Source organism: Drosophila erecta, unplaced genomic scaffold (assembly GCF_003286155.1).
Source record: "Drosophila erecta strain 14021-0224.00,06,07 unplaced genomic scaffold, DereRS2 tig00000092-arrow-pilon, whole genome shotgun sequence".
Lineage (NCBI taxonomy): Eukaryota > Metazoa > Arthropoda > Insecta > Diptera > Drosophilidae > Drosophila > Drosophila erecta.
In genome coordinates, this window is record NW_020825207.1 from 8,743,606 (window position 1) to 8,762,787 (window position 19,182).

The 19,182-nt window shown below is 44.6% G+C and overlaps 1 protein-coding gene across 7 annotated transcripts; it reads right to left on the reverse strand.

Moving 5' to 3' along the window:
- Positions 1-9,907: 9,907 nt before the first annotated feature.
- On the reverse strand, positions 9,908-19,167 carry LOC6548869. Of its 7 annotated transcripts, none has more exons than XM_026981150.1 (8): positions 18,658-19,167; positions 13,670-14,549; positions 12,374-13,560; positions 12,143-12,310; positions 11,800-12,079; positions 10,954-11,738; positions 10,650-10,885; positions 9,908-10,588 (listed from the first exon to the last, which is right to left on the reverse strand). In XM_026981150.1, the coding sequence occupies exons 2-8, from the start codon at positions 14,478-14,480 to the stop codon at positions 10,060-10,062; spliced, it is 3,996 nt and encodes a 1,331-aa protein (XP_026836951.1). In that variant the 5' UTR covers positions 14,481-14,549; positions 18,658-19,167; the 3' UTR covers positions 9,908-10,059. The 7 variants fall into 7 exon arrangements, with proteins under 7 accessions (XP_026836951.1, XP_015012322.1, XP_015012321.1 ...); XM_015156836.2 differs by having other exon boundaries at positions 12,143-12,307; positions 18,890-19,166; XM_015156835.2 differs by having other exon boundaries at positions 18,890-19,166.
- Between the last annotated feature and the right edge of the window lie 15 nt (positions 19,168-19,182).

Sequence of the window (19,182 nt, forward strand, 5' to 3'; positions counted from 1 at the left end):
GTCTTTCGTCATCAGTCTCCTGCCCGTAACGACAACAAATCGTTGTGGATTTTTATGAGTTTCCTTCGCAGCCCTCCTCCGATTTCCCCCGTATAACATGCACGCCGTGTTTGCCTTGTGACAGGCAGCAAACAGATTGTTTTTATCCGTGAACCTGAGGATGGGGTGGCTCATCCGCATCCGCATCCTCCAGCTCATCCGCATCCTCGTCCACATCGTCGTTTTCCACCCAGTGGTGGTGGGTTGCAGTTGCAATTTCCGTGGGCCGTCCCCTTGCCTTTTCTATATTATATTCCTGCGCCTAGTCAACTGGTTTTAATTTAATTTAAACGACAATTCATGGCACGCACTCGCTGAAAATTCTGAAAAGTGATCTGCGTGCGTGCGGGCTGTGAGGTCGATGCGGAGAAGCCCTTAACCCGGCCACGCCCACATTCCGACAGCCGCCTAATGAGACACATTTAACGGATCCCCCGGAGGACAGGCACAATTTTACCAATTTCCCAACTATTATTGCAAGGCGAAGCGGAAACACATTTCATTCATTGCGTTCGTCTGTGCACATGGTATTCCATAGTACTACAGTACCCCATAACCGTATAGATGTGTATATATTTACCCATGGGTCGAACCTATTTGCTTTTTGTACTTTTATTGCACCGGGATCGTGGAGAACCACCACCACCAACCAAAGCGGAGAAAGCCTGAGAAACGGATGGGGGTAGAGTTCAACTGTTGAACAGTGAACGCTCGGTTGGGTTTCAGTTTTGCGAGCGGGTTTCGACTGAATGCATCCTCAAGGGCCCAGGAGTGGGGGAGGGTAGCTTATCAGACGCTAAAGACCGTGTTGAAGATAAGCCCAAGCTTTTCCCATTCTGATTGCTCCACTAAAGCGCACGACGCACATAAATAAATTGATTTGGGGTTTCGATAAAGTTCATAATATATATAACGCACATATAAAACGTAGGGAGGGAACCGATTAATATTGCCCACGTTTCCGGTGTTTGTTTTTTGTTCGATGAAGGGAGAAGGGGTCTGACATTATTAAAGTTCTGAGCACACATAAAAGGGTGGAGGGATATAATGAAGAGCTTGGGAAACTTAATTTCTGATAGCCAAAGTAAACGAATAGATACGGTTGGTGATACTCTAGTAGGTTGCATATATGGAGCGATATTTGTGGGAATTCTAGGAGCTTTGCAAACAATTCGCCTATCTAAAGGATCGGGCATTAGTTTGGCTTTCAGTTTTATCGGGAAAATAGTACATTTAATCCTGTGCTGGAAGTGTTCATGGGAATTGATAACTTATCGGGGAGCAATCGAATGGGAATGGTAAATATTATTATATTCGATGACTAAATGGGAAATTGTGCAATTAAAGCCGACTAAATGCAATATGTCGAGTAATTTAATTCACATTTCCATCTAATTTACCGCGCAAATGGATGCTGAATGCGACTCACAATTTAAAATCACTTTTAAATGAAGCCAAATTGAAATCAATTCAAATGCGGCACAGAGGCATACAAAGCAAATGAAAGACATAATTCGATTTAAGCCACCGCTATAAGACCCGATTGAGGGCCATTAGCGGGCATCCCCGAACTCCAAGTTGATGCCCCTCCAAAATTTGGATTCAAAAGTATGACTTCCCTTGATGTTGAAGAATTTACAATTTTGAGAACTTTCACTCGTTGCCAAGAAAGACTTTTCAACAATGGAAATTCTGATGCTGATAATACCCCCACAAGAAAATCAGACAAATTTATGTGAGCTTTCAATTTTATAATTGTATAAATAAACAACTATTAGCGGCACCAAAATGCGACATAATTGTCCAGTAATCCTAACTAATGAACCGACACAGAAGATGAACATGAAAAATGGAAAATGTGCTGCCCGAATGGTAATAGGAATGGGTATGGGCATGGATATGGGAATGGGAATTTAAATGCAGATCAGACCAGTCTCTGGCCCAAGATTGGGAGTAGACCACCAGGTGTCACCGTCTCACGGTTTTCTATTGTTGTTTTTTGGTCGCTGCTTCTGCTGACCAACTTGGAAAAAAATAAACCGAAATCAAATCAACAACAAATAAATAGAAACATTTTTGTGGACCACTGGAAAAACTAAACCCAACCCGAGACGAAAATTAAAATGCAAATGCAAACAAGCCCATAAAATTGAAAATATTTAATTAAAACGATGCGACACATTTCGGAAAAATGAGGCGGAAGGTGAGGGGCCTGAGAAATGCCCCAACTTTCCTGGCTTTCAACGTGGGCTGATGTCTACTATAGCATGTTGTTGGGTGTCTTTAAATGTTTGCGGCTCAAATATTTGGCTGCAACGAAAATTAGAGAAAAAGAAGCTGTTCCGAGGCCAAAAGGCCGAGGGGTACGTACCAAAACTACAACAGACAGCGCCTTTTATTGGTTTGTTTGTGAGTTTGTGTGTAGGCTTCAAACGAGGAGATGGAGACAACGATGGCGACAATGTGACAACCGCAACAGTGACAGGCGGCTGGAAAGAGAGTAATGTTCCGAAAGCTTTCGAATCGAAGTGGGAATACCCTATGTTTAGGAAAATCCCAAAAGGATTTTTCTGTGGCCCATTCTCATATTGTCGCCCATTTGTTTTACATTCTTTTGTTCGGCACTCAACTCCATTTCCATTTTTATTCATTTAAGAGATAAAATGGTTGAATTTTTACAACTTTCAGCCATAATCATTTACATAATTTAGATATTTGTGTAACATGTTTCAATGTTATTTAAATATGACAAGAACTTGCAACGATGTTCAAACTTAACTTGAAACATATAAACAAACATTCATAACAACACACTTAAGCATGCCTACCTTTTCAACCTTAGTTTCCTTCAAATCAATGTTAGTGGACATACCCTGCTAGGGGGCAGGGTATTTATGTATAATGAGGAGTCGGCGCAGATTTTATTGCAGCATCACGTCTACGTCAACGTTGTCTACCGGATGCCTGCAATATATCAAACGGGAGTCGGCTCTCAAACTGGCCATCGCATCTGTCCCGCTCTGGTTCCCTATAGAGAAACACCCCCCTCGAAGACCCTCGGTGTTTTGTCTGGCTCACTTTTAATAATTCCGCCCCGAGGCGAGGGACCGACGAACGGATGGTCACCTACACACAACGGCAATCGGAATGACAAACTATAACAATAGGAATATACTCCAGGCAATCCAATTGCAATGCCCGTCGTCTGAGTGTCCCGCGTCTGAGTTGCCCCTGAACCCCTCCCTTGGATCCGTCCATATTCCCTCCATTTGTGTGCACCGAGGCATAGAAATTCCAAGTCCGACTCCCCCAACTCCGTCCGGATTCAGTTGTCCAAGCACTGCCGTTAATTATGGGAAGATTTCCCATTGTACAAATGAGTTGGAAGAACAACTTTTGTCAGGCCTAATGATGGGTAGTCGGGTAGTGGACTCGCGGGACAGTCGGACTCCGGGGTAATGTCGCGTCTGGTTAGCTTCCAAAATTTATAGAAGACTGCCTCCCCTGGATGGCCGGAAGAATGCAAATGGTGGAGAAAAGAGAAACCAAATTGGTTTATTACATTCTTTCATTAAGAACGGGAATGGGAACGGGAAAGGGAACGGGGAGCTGTCGTCCGAAATCAACGACAATCAAATAAAGTTTAAATACATATTTTTATTTCATTACACACTTGAAAGTCTAAGCCCCGAAACGAACCATGTCTCGAGAGCCGGGGATTTCGATGATGACGATGACGCTGGTGATGATGAGGCAGCGAGTATCTGGCGGATGCGATGCCAAAAGTGCCAAGTGCTAACGATTTGGCAATGGCCAGAGACATTGTCCCTCGTCTGTGGATCCGTCTGTCCGCCTGTCCGTCTGTCTGTCTGCTGGTCTGAGTGTCCCTAACCCAGCGTGGCTAAATGTTTTTGCAGCTTTTGATTCCTAGAGATGGTGGCGTGAGCGTGGGAAATGACACTCCTACTATATATATGGCCTAATCCACCCTCGTAAATCATAACTTAGCCCAGTTTATGGGCCCCAATAAACTTGTCATGTTTTCATGCACAGTGCGCGGGGATTTTGTAAAACAAATTAAATATGCAAATAGTTTGTCATATTTTATATTTGCTTTTAATTTCCTAGCGCACAACATTGAATTCCACGAAAAAAAAATATATCTCTCCTCTTGCCCTGATTTTTCAGCCATACCCCTCGCTTTATCTATGTCGGGCGATTAATTGGCGTTATAAATAAGCATTAACTGCTGTGGCATAGCACAAATAAATTTCAATTTGTTGGCAAACGTGATCGGGAGTGGGGGCAACCAAACTGAGAAGAGAAAGGGCATCTTTGGGATGACCAAGTCACGTGCGCATCTCTAGGAGCTGGCCGCGAATTGTAGCCGCTTACAGGTTTCGTTGCCTTTTCTTTTATTTATATACCTTACACAGAGGGTATCACTGCTCTGCTCAAAAGTTTGTAAGTTGGGTGTAAGAAATAGTTGTAGAAAGGGATTTTAAAACACCTTTAAAGGTGTTTAAAAGTATGCAGTTGGCAGTCACTCCTTGGCATTATATATTTTTTGTTGCATACTTTTCGAGACTTTTCCTAGTGATTGCAAAACCATCTATATGAAATTAAATTTACTCAGTTATAGTGTATTTAGACTTCGGCTCAATAAACTCAGTTCGATACGTTGTCTCTCGCTTATTTTATTTTTTGGCTTCGATATTTGTTGCCTGACTTTGGCTGACCAAAGGCATCAGACTCCGGCTAAAAATCCAGCTACAGCTTCAGCATCAGACTCTCGGGAAACGTCGAACGATTGGCATGCGAAGTGGAGTCAGAGGAGGCGAATTGGGGGTACTGGGGGTACTAGCCTCTGACATCGACCGACACTCCACGCTGAATTGCGAATGGAGCGTTGCCTACATTGTAACTTGTTGTAGCTCCAACAAATACAATCTCGTACACTGTTAGTATAAATTCTCGCCTTTCATTTTGGCGAGTAGTCACGATTTATGCGAAATCATTATAGGCAAGTATTTCTCTTTCATTTTACGACGTTTTATCTGCAGGAAGAAGACACTTCAATATATATACACATTTATACGAACATATACATACATATGTATATCCATACAAACATATATATAAAGAGTGTACCCTATAATTGCAGTCGAGTCAATTAAATACATAGATTGCAGCATGTCGATAAGACATTAACCTTCCCTCGCTGATCGCTCTTTCTCTTCCGCACTGTCCCCTCTTTTTAACTCAATCTTATTAGTTGTGACTTGAGCTTTTTGTTTTCGGCTTGTCGTGTTTTTCTTGCTTATTTTTTAGCCTTTTACAAAATGGCAGGTCATTTCACTTAGCCAAAAGTGAGGGAAATAGCGAGAAAGGGACAGGCAGCAGAAAAAGATAGCTGAGGTCTTCCTCGCCTTTTTTTACATTTTTTGTTTGCCCTTTTGGTGGACGAAATTATGAAGACATGAAATGACTTTGATGTTTTTGCTGCTGCAACTATGCGAAGATGTTTTCCGCTTAAGCCACCCCCGACCATGACTTGCAAAGAAAATGCTCAGCATTTTTGTAATTGACAAAATGTTTTACGTTTGGGGCTCCCTACGCAGCCTAGAATTCACTGCTGCTAATCAAATCTGCTGAGGCATTTGTATAATTTGAATGCCTGGCCAAGTGCAATTTCAATTAGAGTCGCTTTACTGTGGGAATTTATGTATCTGCATCTGTATCTGGCATCTCAAACTGCTCCAATTAATTGGCTGCGTAGTTGAAATTCCCTGCGATAAATGCGATTAATTGGAGCGCTTCCTGCTGGCCAACTTTATTTGCTGGACCCAACACCTGCTGCTGTCCCATCGACTTTCACTACGCACGGCTAACCCTAATTCCTCCGAAAAACCCAAAAAGACACGTCGAAGACGAGATAAACACAAACAAAACACTTGGCACCCAGCCGGGAAGGGGGCGTGGCACGGGGGCGCAGCCATCGGAGTGTGTAATCAACACTTTTATGTGATCCCCAATCCAATTCACAACTAATTACCAAAGCATCGATGGAATAGGAATAGGATTGGAATTGGCCTAGGGCATCACTACATCGGCATAAAAGTGTTGAAGGTATGGTGGTGGGGGAAGGGGGGAATGGCATTTGGATTCCGATTGGGCATGGAAATGGAAATGAAATTGGGTGGCTCTCGCAATTAACGCTGGCATTAAAATCAGCCCAACGATTCCGTTTCCAATTATTTATTACACTTTCTGGTGCCTTTTATGCTGCTGCTTCTGCTGCCCAGTGCAGTTTGTTTAAACAAAATCAATCTAAATCGATTGCACTACATTTGGAAAATAGAGACGTAAATCAATGGGCAGACGGAGAAGGAGGTGGGTCTGACCAGCCAACCAGGGACTACCAGAGATTAAAGGGCCCTCGGCGTGGCGATAACAAAGTGGTTTGTCCGCTGGAAATTAAGGCAAGCTGCGCCAAGTGAAGGTGCCGCGGGCAATGCCACCAGAAGAGGCAAGTACGTGTGCGTACTCTAAGTACATACACTGGAATTTACAGGGTATCGCAAGGTATGTGGAGTAGTAGAATGTGATGTTCAAAGCATGAACTATACGTCATTCTTTTTATAAATTTGACACAAGGGCGGTGGGGTATGAACACTAGTTAGGAAAGATTATAGGTTTGCTAACAGAACAAATACAATATATAAAAATATCCTTTCGATATGAGAAAGTCATTTGCGTCACATCTCCAGCTGTGTATTAACGTAAATTACACAAAGGAAAAAAGTTCTTAATTTATGCCGCCCCAAAAACACCATTCATTAAATCCATTAGTAAACAAAAACAAATCCGAATGGTTTGACAGAAGTCAAGAGTATCGATTAAAATGCTTTTATTGGAGCAAATAACAAAGGCCTTTGAAAGTTATAACGGAAAGTGGCCTCGGCTTAACTTCTGGCATGTGTACCTTTTATGATAAAGTCATTTCGTATGTGCCCCCGCCCACACTTTGCAGAGGATATCGGTTAGTCGTGACTCCCTATCCCACGCTCCCTGCTCAAGTGTTTATTTACACTTGTCTTATGTCTTATTTCTTGTTTGGAGTCTTTGGCGTGGTTTCTTCTTTATTTTTTTTTGTTTTAAGTAAGCGATTAGTGGCGGGAGACAATGAAAATTTGTCACTTGACAAGGCAAAAACAAAACGATTTCCATTTGCCCGACGACAAATGAGACATAAGGCAGGCATAAGTGGATCCCAATTCTGCCCCTTAAATGCCAATGTATTGGAAGTAACAGCCAAATCAACAAAACAATCGTCTTGAGAGGACGTATGTGGGATGGGATGGTTTCGAATGGTATGGTGTGGTGTGGTATGGGATGAATGGGAAGCCCGCACACACACTCGATGATTGTTATTAGTACATTTGCTGTGGAGTATATCTAATTTGCCATTGATGTGTGCATTAAGTTTGTACTGGGCGGCATAGGGCATAGGAATTGTCGTAAAGCATTAGTGTCCCCCGAGATTAGAGCGAATAGAGGAGATAGGCCGAGGTGGAAAGGGGCCATGGCGGAAAAAGGCTGGCTCATCGCCCTTTTATTTGACATTGGGCAATATTTATTGCGAACTCATTTCAATGCTGGCAGAAACTAGGAAGAAAAGCTGACAACGAATAATGTACAGTAAAACTAGAGCTAATGTAATAGTAGAACAGAAAAGGTTGATTTTGCAATAAATATTAATATGAACATAAATAAGTTGTAGAACCACAATAAGATAACGAGATGAGAGAATAAGATTATAAACATAACCTTACATATTTTAAAATTACCATTTTGAACTTTAAAATCGAATACCAAGTTAAAATGAGTACATAAGGATAAGTAAGTAAAATGGTAATCAAGGTAGCGCTTTCTGAATTGTATTCTTTTTCACGTGAGTGAGGCCCACGACAGTTCCTTTTAGCCAGATTGGACTGTAGAAGGATAGCGCAGGCGACAAGCTACGCAATTCGAACAAAGCGGAATGGCAAAATACGCCATCAAAATAAATAAAAACAGGAAAGAACGGAACTGAGCGAAGTCGAAAACAAATTCGGTAGCACAGCATTCGGGGCTTTGGGCGGGAAAGAGATAGAACGAGGGGAGGGTTATACGTTACACTTCAACGTTACCGTTACGTCCCACCCAAAATGTAATGAAATCCTTTGTGTGCGTGCGCTTACGTGTCGGTGCGTATGCGTGCGTAAGTGTGTGTGTGTGCGTTTTGTTTGTCAACTTTGGCGAGGCGGGACATAAAAATGCTAATACAAAACACTAGAGCAAATTGCGGCAAAATAAGTTGTGAGTGGCGCTGCTGGAAGTGTGCAAGTGTGTGAGTGCCGAACTTGGCACCAGCAAACTAACAAACTAACTGTGCTCGCAGGGATAAACGCAAGGACACTTACCGTTTTAATCAGGCGAAAACACCGCTAATCCAATCGTAATCGTAACACCCACACAGACAAAGAAACAAAACACTAACACAACAAAGACACTAATTTTCGGCACTTTGCAGACGGAATTTAAATTCGACTTTTGCGCTTTTCTGCTTTGCGGCTGCTGCTGCGATTTGTGCTTCAATTCGTTTAGATTCGATGCGATTCGCGCAGACAAACGAAATTCAGGAATTTCAAGTGGAAATCTCGTTTGAGCACTTTTCGACCTGCGACTTACGAAGGCGGCGCGGCAGAAAACTTTGGCCTTAACTTGGCTCTAAAATGGCCGTGCAAATGTGACTGGCAAAGAACGCGCGACTCCAATTGCCCATGCACAAGTTATGGTTTTTGCATAAGTTTGGCGATTGGAAAATTCTTCGCTCTTCGAATCTTCACTTTTGTTTTTTACTTTACTTGTGTTTTTTGGACGCTCTACGCGACGCGGTTGAAAGTGATGCGTGCGTCCACCCGCTTTCGTTGCCGTTCGAATTTTTTATGTTTCTGTTTCGCTGCCGTGCAGTGTTACCAGACGCTGAAAGACGCAAAAATGGCCTAAAAAATACCGCTTTCCCACTCATTTTAAACTTTGCTTGTTCCGACCTAATTATAGTTCATTATAGTTATATTAAAGTAAATTAGGCTCAGAAAACTCGTTTATTATATATATAGCAAATATTTTCATGAAAACTAATATGTATTTAATATTTTATAATCCCAGTTTTATGAGTACTTGTACTACACATATTGGTTTTTCTATCAAACCATTTCGTTTGCCTAAATACAAGTTTTAAGCATTATTTACGTATAATATTTATTAAAACTATTAATTATAACAGGTAATATAACGTAAATCAGGTCTTCTTCTATGTGTGAAGTTCACAAAAGTTATAGTCGGGACCCAACCCACTGGAACTGGTTCTTTGAACCAGCGTTGCCAGATATACCAAATATCCACCGCCAATTCGTGCCGATTTCAAAATTCCGCGGATTAACTTTTTTGCAGGCCAATCCCTTTGCAATATGCAAGTCAGACAGAAAACACAAGAAATTGCGTGACACTTTAATCGGAATATGCAGAAACATCCTGGCCGGCTCATTAGCCGCCTTTGTTGGTTACGCCCTCCTGGACTTCCGCTTATTTTCACTTTTTTTCAACTGGTCACGTTTGTTAATCGGCTTAGGGCCCAGTGCGTTTTCCCTTAAATAGATGGCCCTCGAGAGCAGGGCACGTAGGCCGGCCTCCCATTGTTGGGATAATTTAAAGGGCAACTGCGCAGACAGGCGCGATCCGTAAGCCTAAAATATGTGCATGGATTGAAATGGGGTGGGTGATCGACGTGCAATACCGGTTTTAGGGATCAGAAGAGCTCACACTTGGGAATACCAACTAGTTGTTTTCGTTATTATTCGCATAACTACAAAGTATTATTCGTATTTAGATAACTAGCGCTAATCAAGTCTAAGAAAGCAAGCGGATATGTGGATCGCATAAGAGTTACGCTATGTACGGTACGATATTAGTCAGTTAAATCACAGATGTATTATTTCGCGCGCACTCCTCCGCCTGTCCAGCCTCCAGTTCGAGCTCCAGCTCCACGCCGGGCGTCCTATCCGGCGGCTCGGCGTTCAGCACGAGATTCTCTATGGATCGGAATGAGGCGTCCTCCAAGTGTGTGGACATGGCGGCGGTTGGAGGGCGCGGCAGGGTGCTGGCAGTGACCAAATTTCCGCCTCCCTCCGACTGGCGGTGTCGCACCGAGGAGCGGAGTATGGTCACCACATCCTCTGCCGTATACGGCCGCCGCTCCAGTGTCGAAGCCCCCGAGCGATGCAGTTTCCTGCCCAGCGATTGCGAGCGTTGGGCGTAGCTAGCGGGACGCTGCTCGATCTCTATGGACTCGGGACTGCTGCTGGAAGCTGGCGAAGGATCCGCGTTGAAACTACTGCCAGCCGGATTGGTCAGTATGGTCAGGTAATCAGGCGGTGCCGCTGGCGATGCGGACTCCGCATCGAGGGAGAGCACGGGTCGAGTTCGGCTTGAGTCGCCCAGAACCCTGTGGATAAATTGGCCATTAATAACATTTCCATTTTGTATTGAGTGATGGTTTTCTATACCTTCTCACGCTGCGACGAATGCTCTGGCGAAGAAGCTTGGCAAGGCGGGCTCCAGTGGCCGTTGTGTAGGACGGAGGTGGCGTGTACTTTGGCGGAGCATCATTCTGTGCATCGTGTTGGGCGCCCTCCGCGGTCTGGCCCAAGGCATTACGACGACTCTGGGACGTCGTTTGTCGAGCAGATGGACGGCGAGATTCCTCTCCCCCCTCGGGCGGTCGGTACAGCAGCTGAATGCGCTAGATGACAAGGGAAACGAGCATTATTAAAGTGCTTAACGGTAAGCCAAATAATGTAATAGACTCACCTCCAAGATATCGGGAGGGCCGTGCGCCAGATATCGGTAGATTTGAATAATAGCAGTCACGGGAATGACCAGCAGCACTCCAATTTGGATAAGACTGCCCATCTTTCTGGACCAATAGGAAAAGTATGACTTTCCACGCCAATAGTAGAATTGATTCGACAGGGAAGCCTTGTAGTCCACGACTGACAATGTGATCAGGCCAATGGGTAGCAAAACGTTCCAGGACAAAGCAAGGAATGCTGACATGGAGCCACAAAGTCTCAGGTCATTCACGAGGTCATCTCCGTTGTAGGGACGTCCTCGTATAAGAAAGACGCCAAAAATCTGAGCCGTCCAGATGATCGGAATGAACCAGGAGCCGCCCAGTAGAAAATCTACATAGTACAGGATCGAGATGCCCATCTCGGTGGCGAATGGGATGCTGAGAAGCAGACCAGTCACGCAGCTCAACAACACTGAGCTCGTGGAATTACCTAAGGCACTTGAGATGGGTTTCCACATCACACACAGCTGCGCCAAGCCAAATCCAGCGAAGGTTGCAAAGGCCACTGCAGCCCAAACCCACGATATGCTATCACTGGCCAGGGAGAGCACGGCCGGAAATATTTCTGAGATGAAGCGCAGTGCCTGGAAGCCGCTTTCCACGTGAATCATGGTGCGGTTTCTTCTGTAAGTCTCTCCAATGAATGAGGAGTAGTGCGGAATCAGCGAGCGCGGGTAGGAAAGCAGAAAGGGATTGGTGTTTGATTGCAGCGAGTAAATGGACGCGTAGCAATCAGGGTTTTCTGTATGGAATAATAAAGTTTGATAAAGTTTAAAACTAAGGAAAAGGAGGTTTCCACTCACCAAACGACCCTGGCACATAAACGTATCCATGCTGCCACAGAATCTGAGCACAACACAAAGCTAGCAGTGCCATTAAACCCAATCCGATCAGGGTTAACAATACCAGGAGAATCGCGTCCCTCCTCAAAGCGGCCTTGTTGGCATTGGTGTGGCTTCTGCTCGTAATAGCGATTACAGATGCGCCTAGGAGACCCCAAGTAAGAAACGTTTCTTGCGTGGCCGCCGTCCAGCTATTTGAATTCACCAGAAAGTCGTCGAAGTCGCTGGCAGCGAAGATGTTCTACGAAATTGGGTTTGATCATATTGATTGTTTAAAGAGTATTTTCAATATTCTCGTAGTCACCTGTATCCTGCTTGGATCAACGACATAGACGAATTTCGCAGTCACTACCGCAAGAGCTACCATGGGCAGAGTGTAGATTATGTAAGCCAACTTTCCCAAGGACTTCAGACCCTTACAGAGGATGAGAAACACGGCCGCCCAGATGAGGGCCAGATAGAAGGCCAGCTGCTGAAGGAAGTGGCAGTGAGTCAGTTAGATGGGAAGCGGGATAGTGGGGAGGGTGGAACTTACCCGATCATTCACGTGGAACCGTATTCCGCTGGCATCGGGATGTTTGGCCAGATGCAGCCGCTGCAGCACCACCACGTTGAAGTACTCGGCCACAGTCTGCGTGAGGTTTCCCGTGGCATTCGATGTATCAGAGCGATAGGGGAATGCCATCTCCTGCCAGCGATATACACTACGAGATGCTGTCGGGAACACATCCCTCAGGTAGACTAAAATCCAGGCCAGTGATACCGTTGAGTACAAGGCTAGAAAGCACTGCTCCATGACCAGCGCTATGCCCACTCCAGCGCAAATCGGACTGATCTTCCACATGGAAACGGGTCCGGCGCGAATTTTGGCACCCAAGCACATTTGCAGCCACAGAAGTGGGATGCCAAAAATTACTGAGAGCAGAAGGAACTGCAGCAGAAAGTTGCCACCAAAGTTAATGGTGAGCACGGCAAATCGGCACATATTAAAGACTCCCAAAGTGCATCCAATCAGTGCAAGGGTACGACTCCCGGCGTGGGGCCACTGACTGTTGAAGCCGCACTTCTCGCGCAGTAGCAATTGCAGTTGGTGCAGCGGCTCCAGGGGCGTTGTGCTACTGGCACTGCACATGGTCGTGGTTTGCACCGGATCCGGCTCCTGATCGTGATCAGCAGAACTGCTTTCGCTGCTGCTGCTGTCCGAAGGCAGGGAAACGGGGCTGGGCATTCGTGAAGAGCGCGGCGAGCTGAGTTCCGAGCAGGTGGACATAATAGGATGCGTGGGCGTGTCCTGTAGCTGCGGTTCCCTCAACTGTACCCGCGTCGGAGCGCTCTGTGGCCGACTCTGGGCTAGAATCAAGGAGCGAACTGGGGTCGGAGGTCCCTCCAAGCGGCGACCATACTGGCGGGGTCGCGGCTCTTCGCTCGATGCCCGTGCGTTCGTTTGCAGGAGGTTATCGAAGATGTGTGCTTCTGTGAGCATCTGAGAGCCACCCGAAGTGGCGGCTGAAGTTTGGCAATCGCCTTGGGAAAAACAGCGACGCATTTCCGCATCGCGCCTTGGGGGCAACTCCACCAATAAGGTGGGTATATCGTCTTCCTCTCTTTCCGCCTCAACTGTAGCTTTGGTGTCTTCCTGCTCCAGTGCGCGACGCATGGACTGTCGCCTCCAAACGTCCATCACGGGTTCCGTGGAAGTCTCCAATGATCCAGAAGAGGAAGCTAGAAAGAAGAAAAGTTTATAGTATTGTTATATGAGTATTAAGCCGACCTAAGAGGAAGTTCAAGCCAAATTCTTGGCTTGGCTAGTCGCTTAGAAGAGATTACCAACCTGTTTGGCTTGTGGGCCTTATTGAACAGCTGAACGTCTTCCTTATTTGATGTTCTCTTTGGAAATCACCTTGGGCCGCCTCCTGATCTTCACACTTCTTTTTATTTGACTTCTTTTTCCTACTTAAAGGCAGAGTTCTAGTTCTGGGCTCTCTTTTTAAACTGGTGTGGCCGTCAATGATGATGAGTGACTCTTCGCGGCTTAAGGCATTATCCATCTGCTCCAGGTAGTTGTCCAGATCCATTAGATAATCCTCCACCTTGTCATCGTCGCTGCCGGAATTTACAGATCCGCTTGAGCAGGTGCCATTCAGCTGTGAGACATCGTGGCCATCCAGAATGGCATCCAGTTCGCTGAGCACACATAAGGCTTCGTCCGTTTCAGCCGCTTGTTTGATCGGCGTGCTCAATGGCGCCTGTTGCATCTCCTGGCTGCCACAGAAGGCACTTCGTTCGTCCCCCAGATCATCTCCCAATCTGAAGCTGATTGGCTGCAGCTGGAGGGGTTGTTTTGTTTGCTGGTGAAAGGATTGCGGCGTCTGCTGAATCTCGATGAGGTCCTCATCGCTCAACTCGTCGTCGTAGTAGGCACATGCCTGCCGTATCGATTCGCTGGACAGGCTGTTAGAGAGCCCAAACTGCTCCTGCTCCAACTGTGGCTGTTTGCCACGGGCTCTTTTGCCAGTTCCCGTTCCCGTTCCCAGTGCTGCTCCGGAGGATGCTGCTCCCGTTCCTGAAGGCGGCAGGCTGGAGTAGGCATTTGAATTGCGCTTAAAGTCCCGGCCTGCTGCTTGCTGCTCCTTGCTGCTCATCTTGGTGCATTGCCGGATGTCGCAGCTGATTTGTCCTGCCGGCAGTGTTGAGAAGCTTCAAAGTCGGTCCTGCCAAGGATAAGAAAAGTGTTGTTTAAGACCACACATTTGCAATGGAAGCTAATGAGGAAAATTTGAGGAACCAACAAGTTGGAGAAAGAAAAAAAAAAGTCTGTTGGTTTCAAGTGGCAATTAAGTCATTTTCTCTTTGCTTAGATGGTTTTTTTTTTAGTAACATGTATCTTACAAAAAAGCTGTGTAGTAGTAATTTATTTAATTGCATTAAGAACTAAATATGAAACTGCGAAGGTGAAATCAGCATTCTTTCCGGTTAATTGCAAAACATTTTTCAAGTAAAAGTTTGAAAAGTGTGAAAAGGTTAATGGAACAACATTTTAACGGACTCTATTAAGGCCCTGTATTATTCATTAATTTCAAAATCTTTCGATTCGAATAACTTCAGCAAGAATTTATGATTAATACAGAAAGTCATTTTAATTTGATTATTGCTGGCATAAAAGTTGAGGTCATAAAATCATTCAACTCATATGAATGCAATTTTGTTTAAAATAAAAAGAAATATTCTCATACATAATAAATGGCATACGGAACATTTTAAAAGTGAAAACAAGGAACCACCACTTGAAAAGTGTGTCGCATTGAGAAATCTCCTTAAATGGTGACTAATTTGAGAATGACTAATGTTCATTTGGTTACCGATCGATTGAACGGATTTATCAATTTAGTGTTTTTTTTTATTTTTAACCAACAAAAGCAAGTCAATTGATGTGGCTTCTAAAACGGGCAACTAGCTAGTACTAATTCAAACGAGTTCTTTCGTTAGAAAGTATACAACTTAATAACCGAATCGAAAAACGATAATTAGCGAACAAGAATCTCAATAAAATTGTGCTAAATAAAGCGATGATTCGCAAACGAAATTCAAGTTAGACAAATTCAAATTGTTTTTATGAGTAATCCAACCTTCTCGTGGAGTTCAAAGCTGTATAACATTTAATTGTGTGTACCCGCGATAAGACTTGCTCCACATTAAGTACAGATTACGTCAAGTCCAAAAAGGTTATTTTTTTTCCGGAAATCCAAGATTCTTTCACAGATGATAGTAAAGCCCTCCTGCTACTTTTACGTTTGTAAAAAAGGCACAATCGAATCAGAACCACCGATTGGGACAGGTCAGTGGGAAGATCACTTTGCATTAAATGGAAAAATGCAATCAAATGCAAACAAGCGCGTGCTCTGGCGTTTTTACGATTGTTTGCACGTGAGTGAATCGCGACAATAAAAAATATGAAAAAAAAAATCTACGCCTGTCAATGGTCGAGAAAAAATATGGAAAAATGTTTAATAGTAAAAAAAAAAAAAAAAAAAAAAAAAAGTGAGCAAGTGGGCAAGGCGAAAAAATAAAAACAGTAGGAAAGAGCAGAGCTCATGTTCATTCAACTGATCAGGTGAATGTACTTCCGTTAATAATTTGTTAAGGCACGATATAAACAATCAAAACGGAAAGGGAGTGCTGGAGTCTAGGCCTTAAAGGGGAGATCGTTGGCACGTTACCTCGATTCACGTCAAAACTGTTTTATATTCGCTGGTTTTTGTTTATTTGTATGAATACCCTTGAGTGATGGAGTTTATTCAACATTAAAGAGGAGACATTTCCTTGTTGGCGGCATCAGGTAGTGAATCGATATAGCGAGGACCAAATAAACGTGGTCCTGTGGTCAGGAAAGCAAAGCAAATGAAACGAGGCAAACGGTGGTAGTTTTCTATTGCATGTGGCAATGTTGTGTTTAATCAAAAGCAGCACATAGTAGTCATGGAAACCGGCGAGCTCAACTTGCATAATTTCGTGCAGTTTGTTAACTGTTTACCGGTAATGCATCTAAGGAATCTAACTAAGGAATGCAAGTAGATATGTATATACAAGTAGATAGACTGACTTTTCACAGACAAGTGCACATTTCACGAGCTATCCAATGGGCTATTTACATAACTATATGGCCAAATCAATAGCTGCTAGGGCATCTGAGACTCGACTTGGCCAACTCCTTATCAGCTTCTGCTCTGCGATCTCACTGAATCACACACTCTGTGAAGCTTGGGGTCTGGTTTAGCTTTGATTTTATTTTGCATACGCTTAGCCGTGACCTTCGCAGCAGCCATAAAATCTCCGAAACTCACACACGCGCACGCGCACAACCAGTCTTGCACTTCTTTACCTTTTGGTAGTACACATGTATGTATCCATGTGCGAATGCGACATGGGAAGATGGTGTGGCGTGGCGTGGCGTGGTGGTAATAGAATGGGCAGCATCCACACATTAATTGGTGGCCCAGAGGTCAAATTATTTAGCGAAGCAGCGCCATTGATCGCAAATTCACATATGTACACAAACCGATGCATATACATATGTACGTATGCCTATGTATGTATATGGCAAGCAACCACGTACCGTTAAATTTCGCTGGCGCTCTCGTTTTCTGGCATTTCTCGCATTTTCGCACCGCACACAGAAATGTAAACAAAACAATTAGAGCTGCCGCCGCAGCAGCAAGTGCAACTCACAAATCGATCGGCAACTCTGGCGAAGGTCACCTCGCCAAATGTTGCGGCTAAAATGGCAACTCCCAGGTGCGGTGCACTAATCGCCAAACAGCGCTGCCCGCTGGCCAACTTGTTTTCCTTTTCTATTCGTGGAGAGGCTTGGGGTGTGCAATTACAATGAAATTGACATTCACCAAGCAAATAAAACTAGTTAATGCTGCCACGCACATACATATACATATATGCATGTGCACACACACGCGCGCAAACTGGGGAGCTGGCTCCATTGTGCGTGAGCAGCATGTCTGCGTGTGTGTTAGTGAGCGACTAGGGTTGCAACTTATGCTGAACGCGAGATGCGAGGCTCTCAACGGTTCGATCTGCGATGCGGGCAGGTGCCGCAGCCCTGGCACAGTGAAAACCGGCTAGCAGTAACTGGAAGTGGAAAGAACTACCCCGACATGCAGTGAATACGCTGTTTATTCAAGTAGCTTAAAACACCATTATAACTACTTACAGATTTAATGATTTATAAAAACTGTTTCTTAGACGGACAATGCAGCAATGTATCAGGTATATGAATAAGGCTTAAAAGGCTATTTAAAACCTTATTCACTTGTAATGCGCTTAAATGGGTTTAATGAACTCCGCGAATGGGGCAGCGAATTACAAGTGATTAATGCAAATCTGTAAGGGGTTGACAGTAACTTCTGTGGATCAGTCACAGACTAGCTTAGCGCAAGTTCACTGTACTTCAGCTATCTACCACCATGGCAACTACTCTTGTAAAACATCAAACGTTGAGATCGGCACGTTTTTATGCAAGTTCTTCGTAGGCAGCTAAGTGCAGCAAGTAAGGGGTGCGGCAATCGCATTCGATCCCCCTTTTCGGACTTGCATATGAGTAATGCAGTCAATAAAGTCCCACTGAATGCTACTGCGCCTCCAATTGAGTTCAATATTTAAGGGAAACACTGGGTCAATTGCTAAACAAACGTGTACACCCTACAGATACATATATCGATATGGATATAGAAATTCTGAACACACTCGCAGTCCAGATAGCGGGAATTCGTTATTTGTTTAGTTTTGCATTCTCCTCTGGCAGGCGGAAGAAAGAGAAAGAGAACGGTAAAAAGCCCGCCCTGCTTTTGTTTTTCTTTTTTTTTTTTTTGCGCTGTTGAAATTGTATGTATTTGCAAAACATTGCCAACACACACACAGACACACACAGCCACAGGTTATCCAGAGTTTTAAATGAATAACCGTTCCGAATAAAAAATAAACGCTGATTGGGCTTTTGCGGTTCGCTGGGGAATACCTTAATGGGTGGATTGGTCATTCTCTTTAGAAGGTAGTGAGGTGGGGTAGAGGGAGGTGGAGGGACAGCGCACAGCTGTTTCCAGCGACTGACCCGAAAAGAAAATGTGAAAAATGGAATGAAGCCAAGCGCGTATGCGCAGCACGCTCGACAACCGAAATTACGGTGTGTACTTGTGAGATTGAGATTTTCAGATACGTGTCGTGCTCTCTCTGCCCTCCCTCCCCTTTTGCTCTATCTATCTAAGCAACGCTCGCTGAACGTGTGTGTGCGTGCGTCGCTTTGTTTCTCACCGTACAAAAAGTGTTTTTTCGAAGAAGATTCCAAAATGGAAAGGTAGCGGACTGGAAGGGTTTTTGCGGGGGCGGGGGGAAATGGTCACTGCTTGCCACACCACACTATGCTGCACTTTCTGTCCCGCTCGCTCCCGCCCACACTCCGTAAAATGCAGCAGTAGCAGCAGCAGCACCACACACACACACACACTTGCACTCTTCCTTTGAAATACTCGCAGAATATACTCACACACGAGCGCGCGTTTGGTAATTTTCGATTTTACATATAAAATTAGCCGTAGCTTCGGTTCGGTTCTTCTAAATTTTGTTCACTAGCTTCTGCACTTCTTGGCGTTGGAACTTGTGTGTTTTCCGCGACCAGAGCTTCATTGGAGCTCGCCTTCGAAGTTCGAACAGCGCACACGACTTCACGCGGAGAGCTGAAAACGATTGCTTGGATACCAATATTTTGGTACTTTTGCGTAGAGCTGTCAAAACATCGATGCCACTATCGATAGTATCGAACGAGCATGGCGATGATAT

Bases quoted from the DNA above. Each gene is read 5' to 3' on its own strand.
- LOC6548869 (XM_026981150.1), bottom strand. From the start codon at position 14,480: ATGAGCAGCAAGGAGCAGCAAGCAGCAGGCCGGGACTTTAAGCGCAAT. The intron at 12,080-12,142 runs GTGACTACGAGA...CCAATTTCGTAG, and splicing joins TTGATCCAAGCAGGATACAG to AACATCTTCGCTGCCAGCGA. The intron at 10,886-10,953 runs GTGAGTCTATTA...CTTGTCATCTAG, and splicing joins GCCCTCCCGATATCTTGGAG to CGCATTCAGCTGCTGTACCG.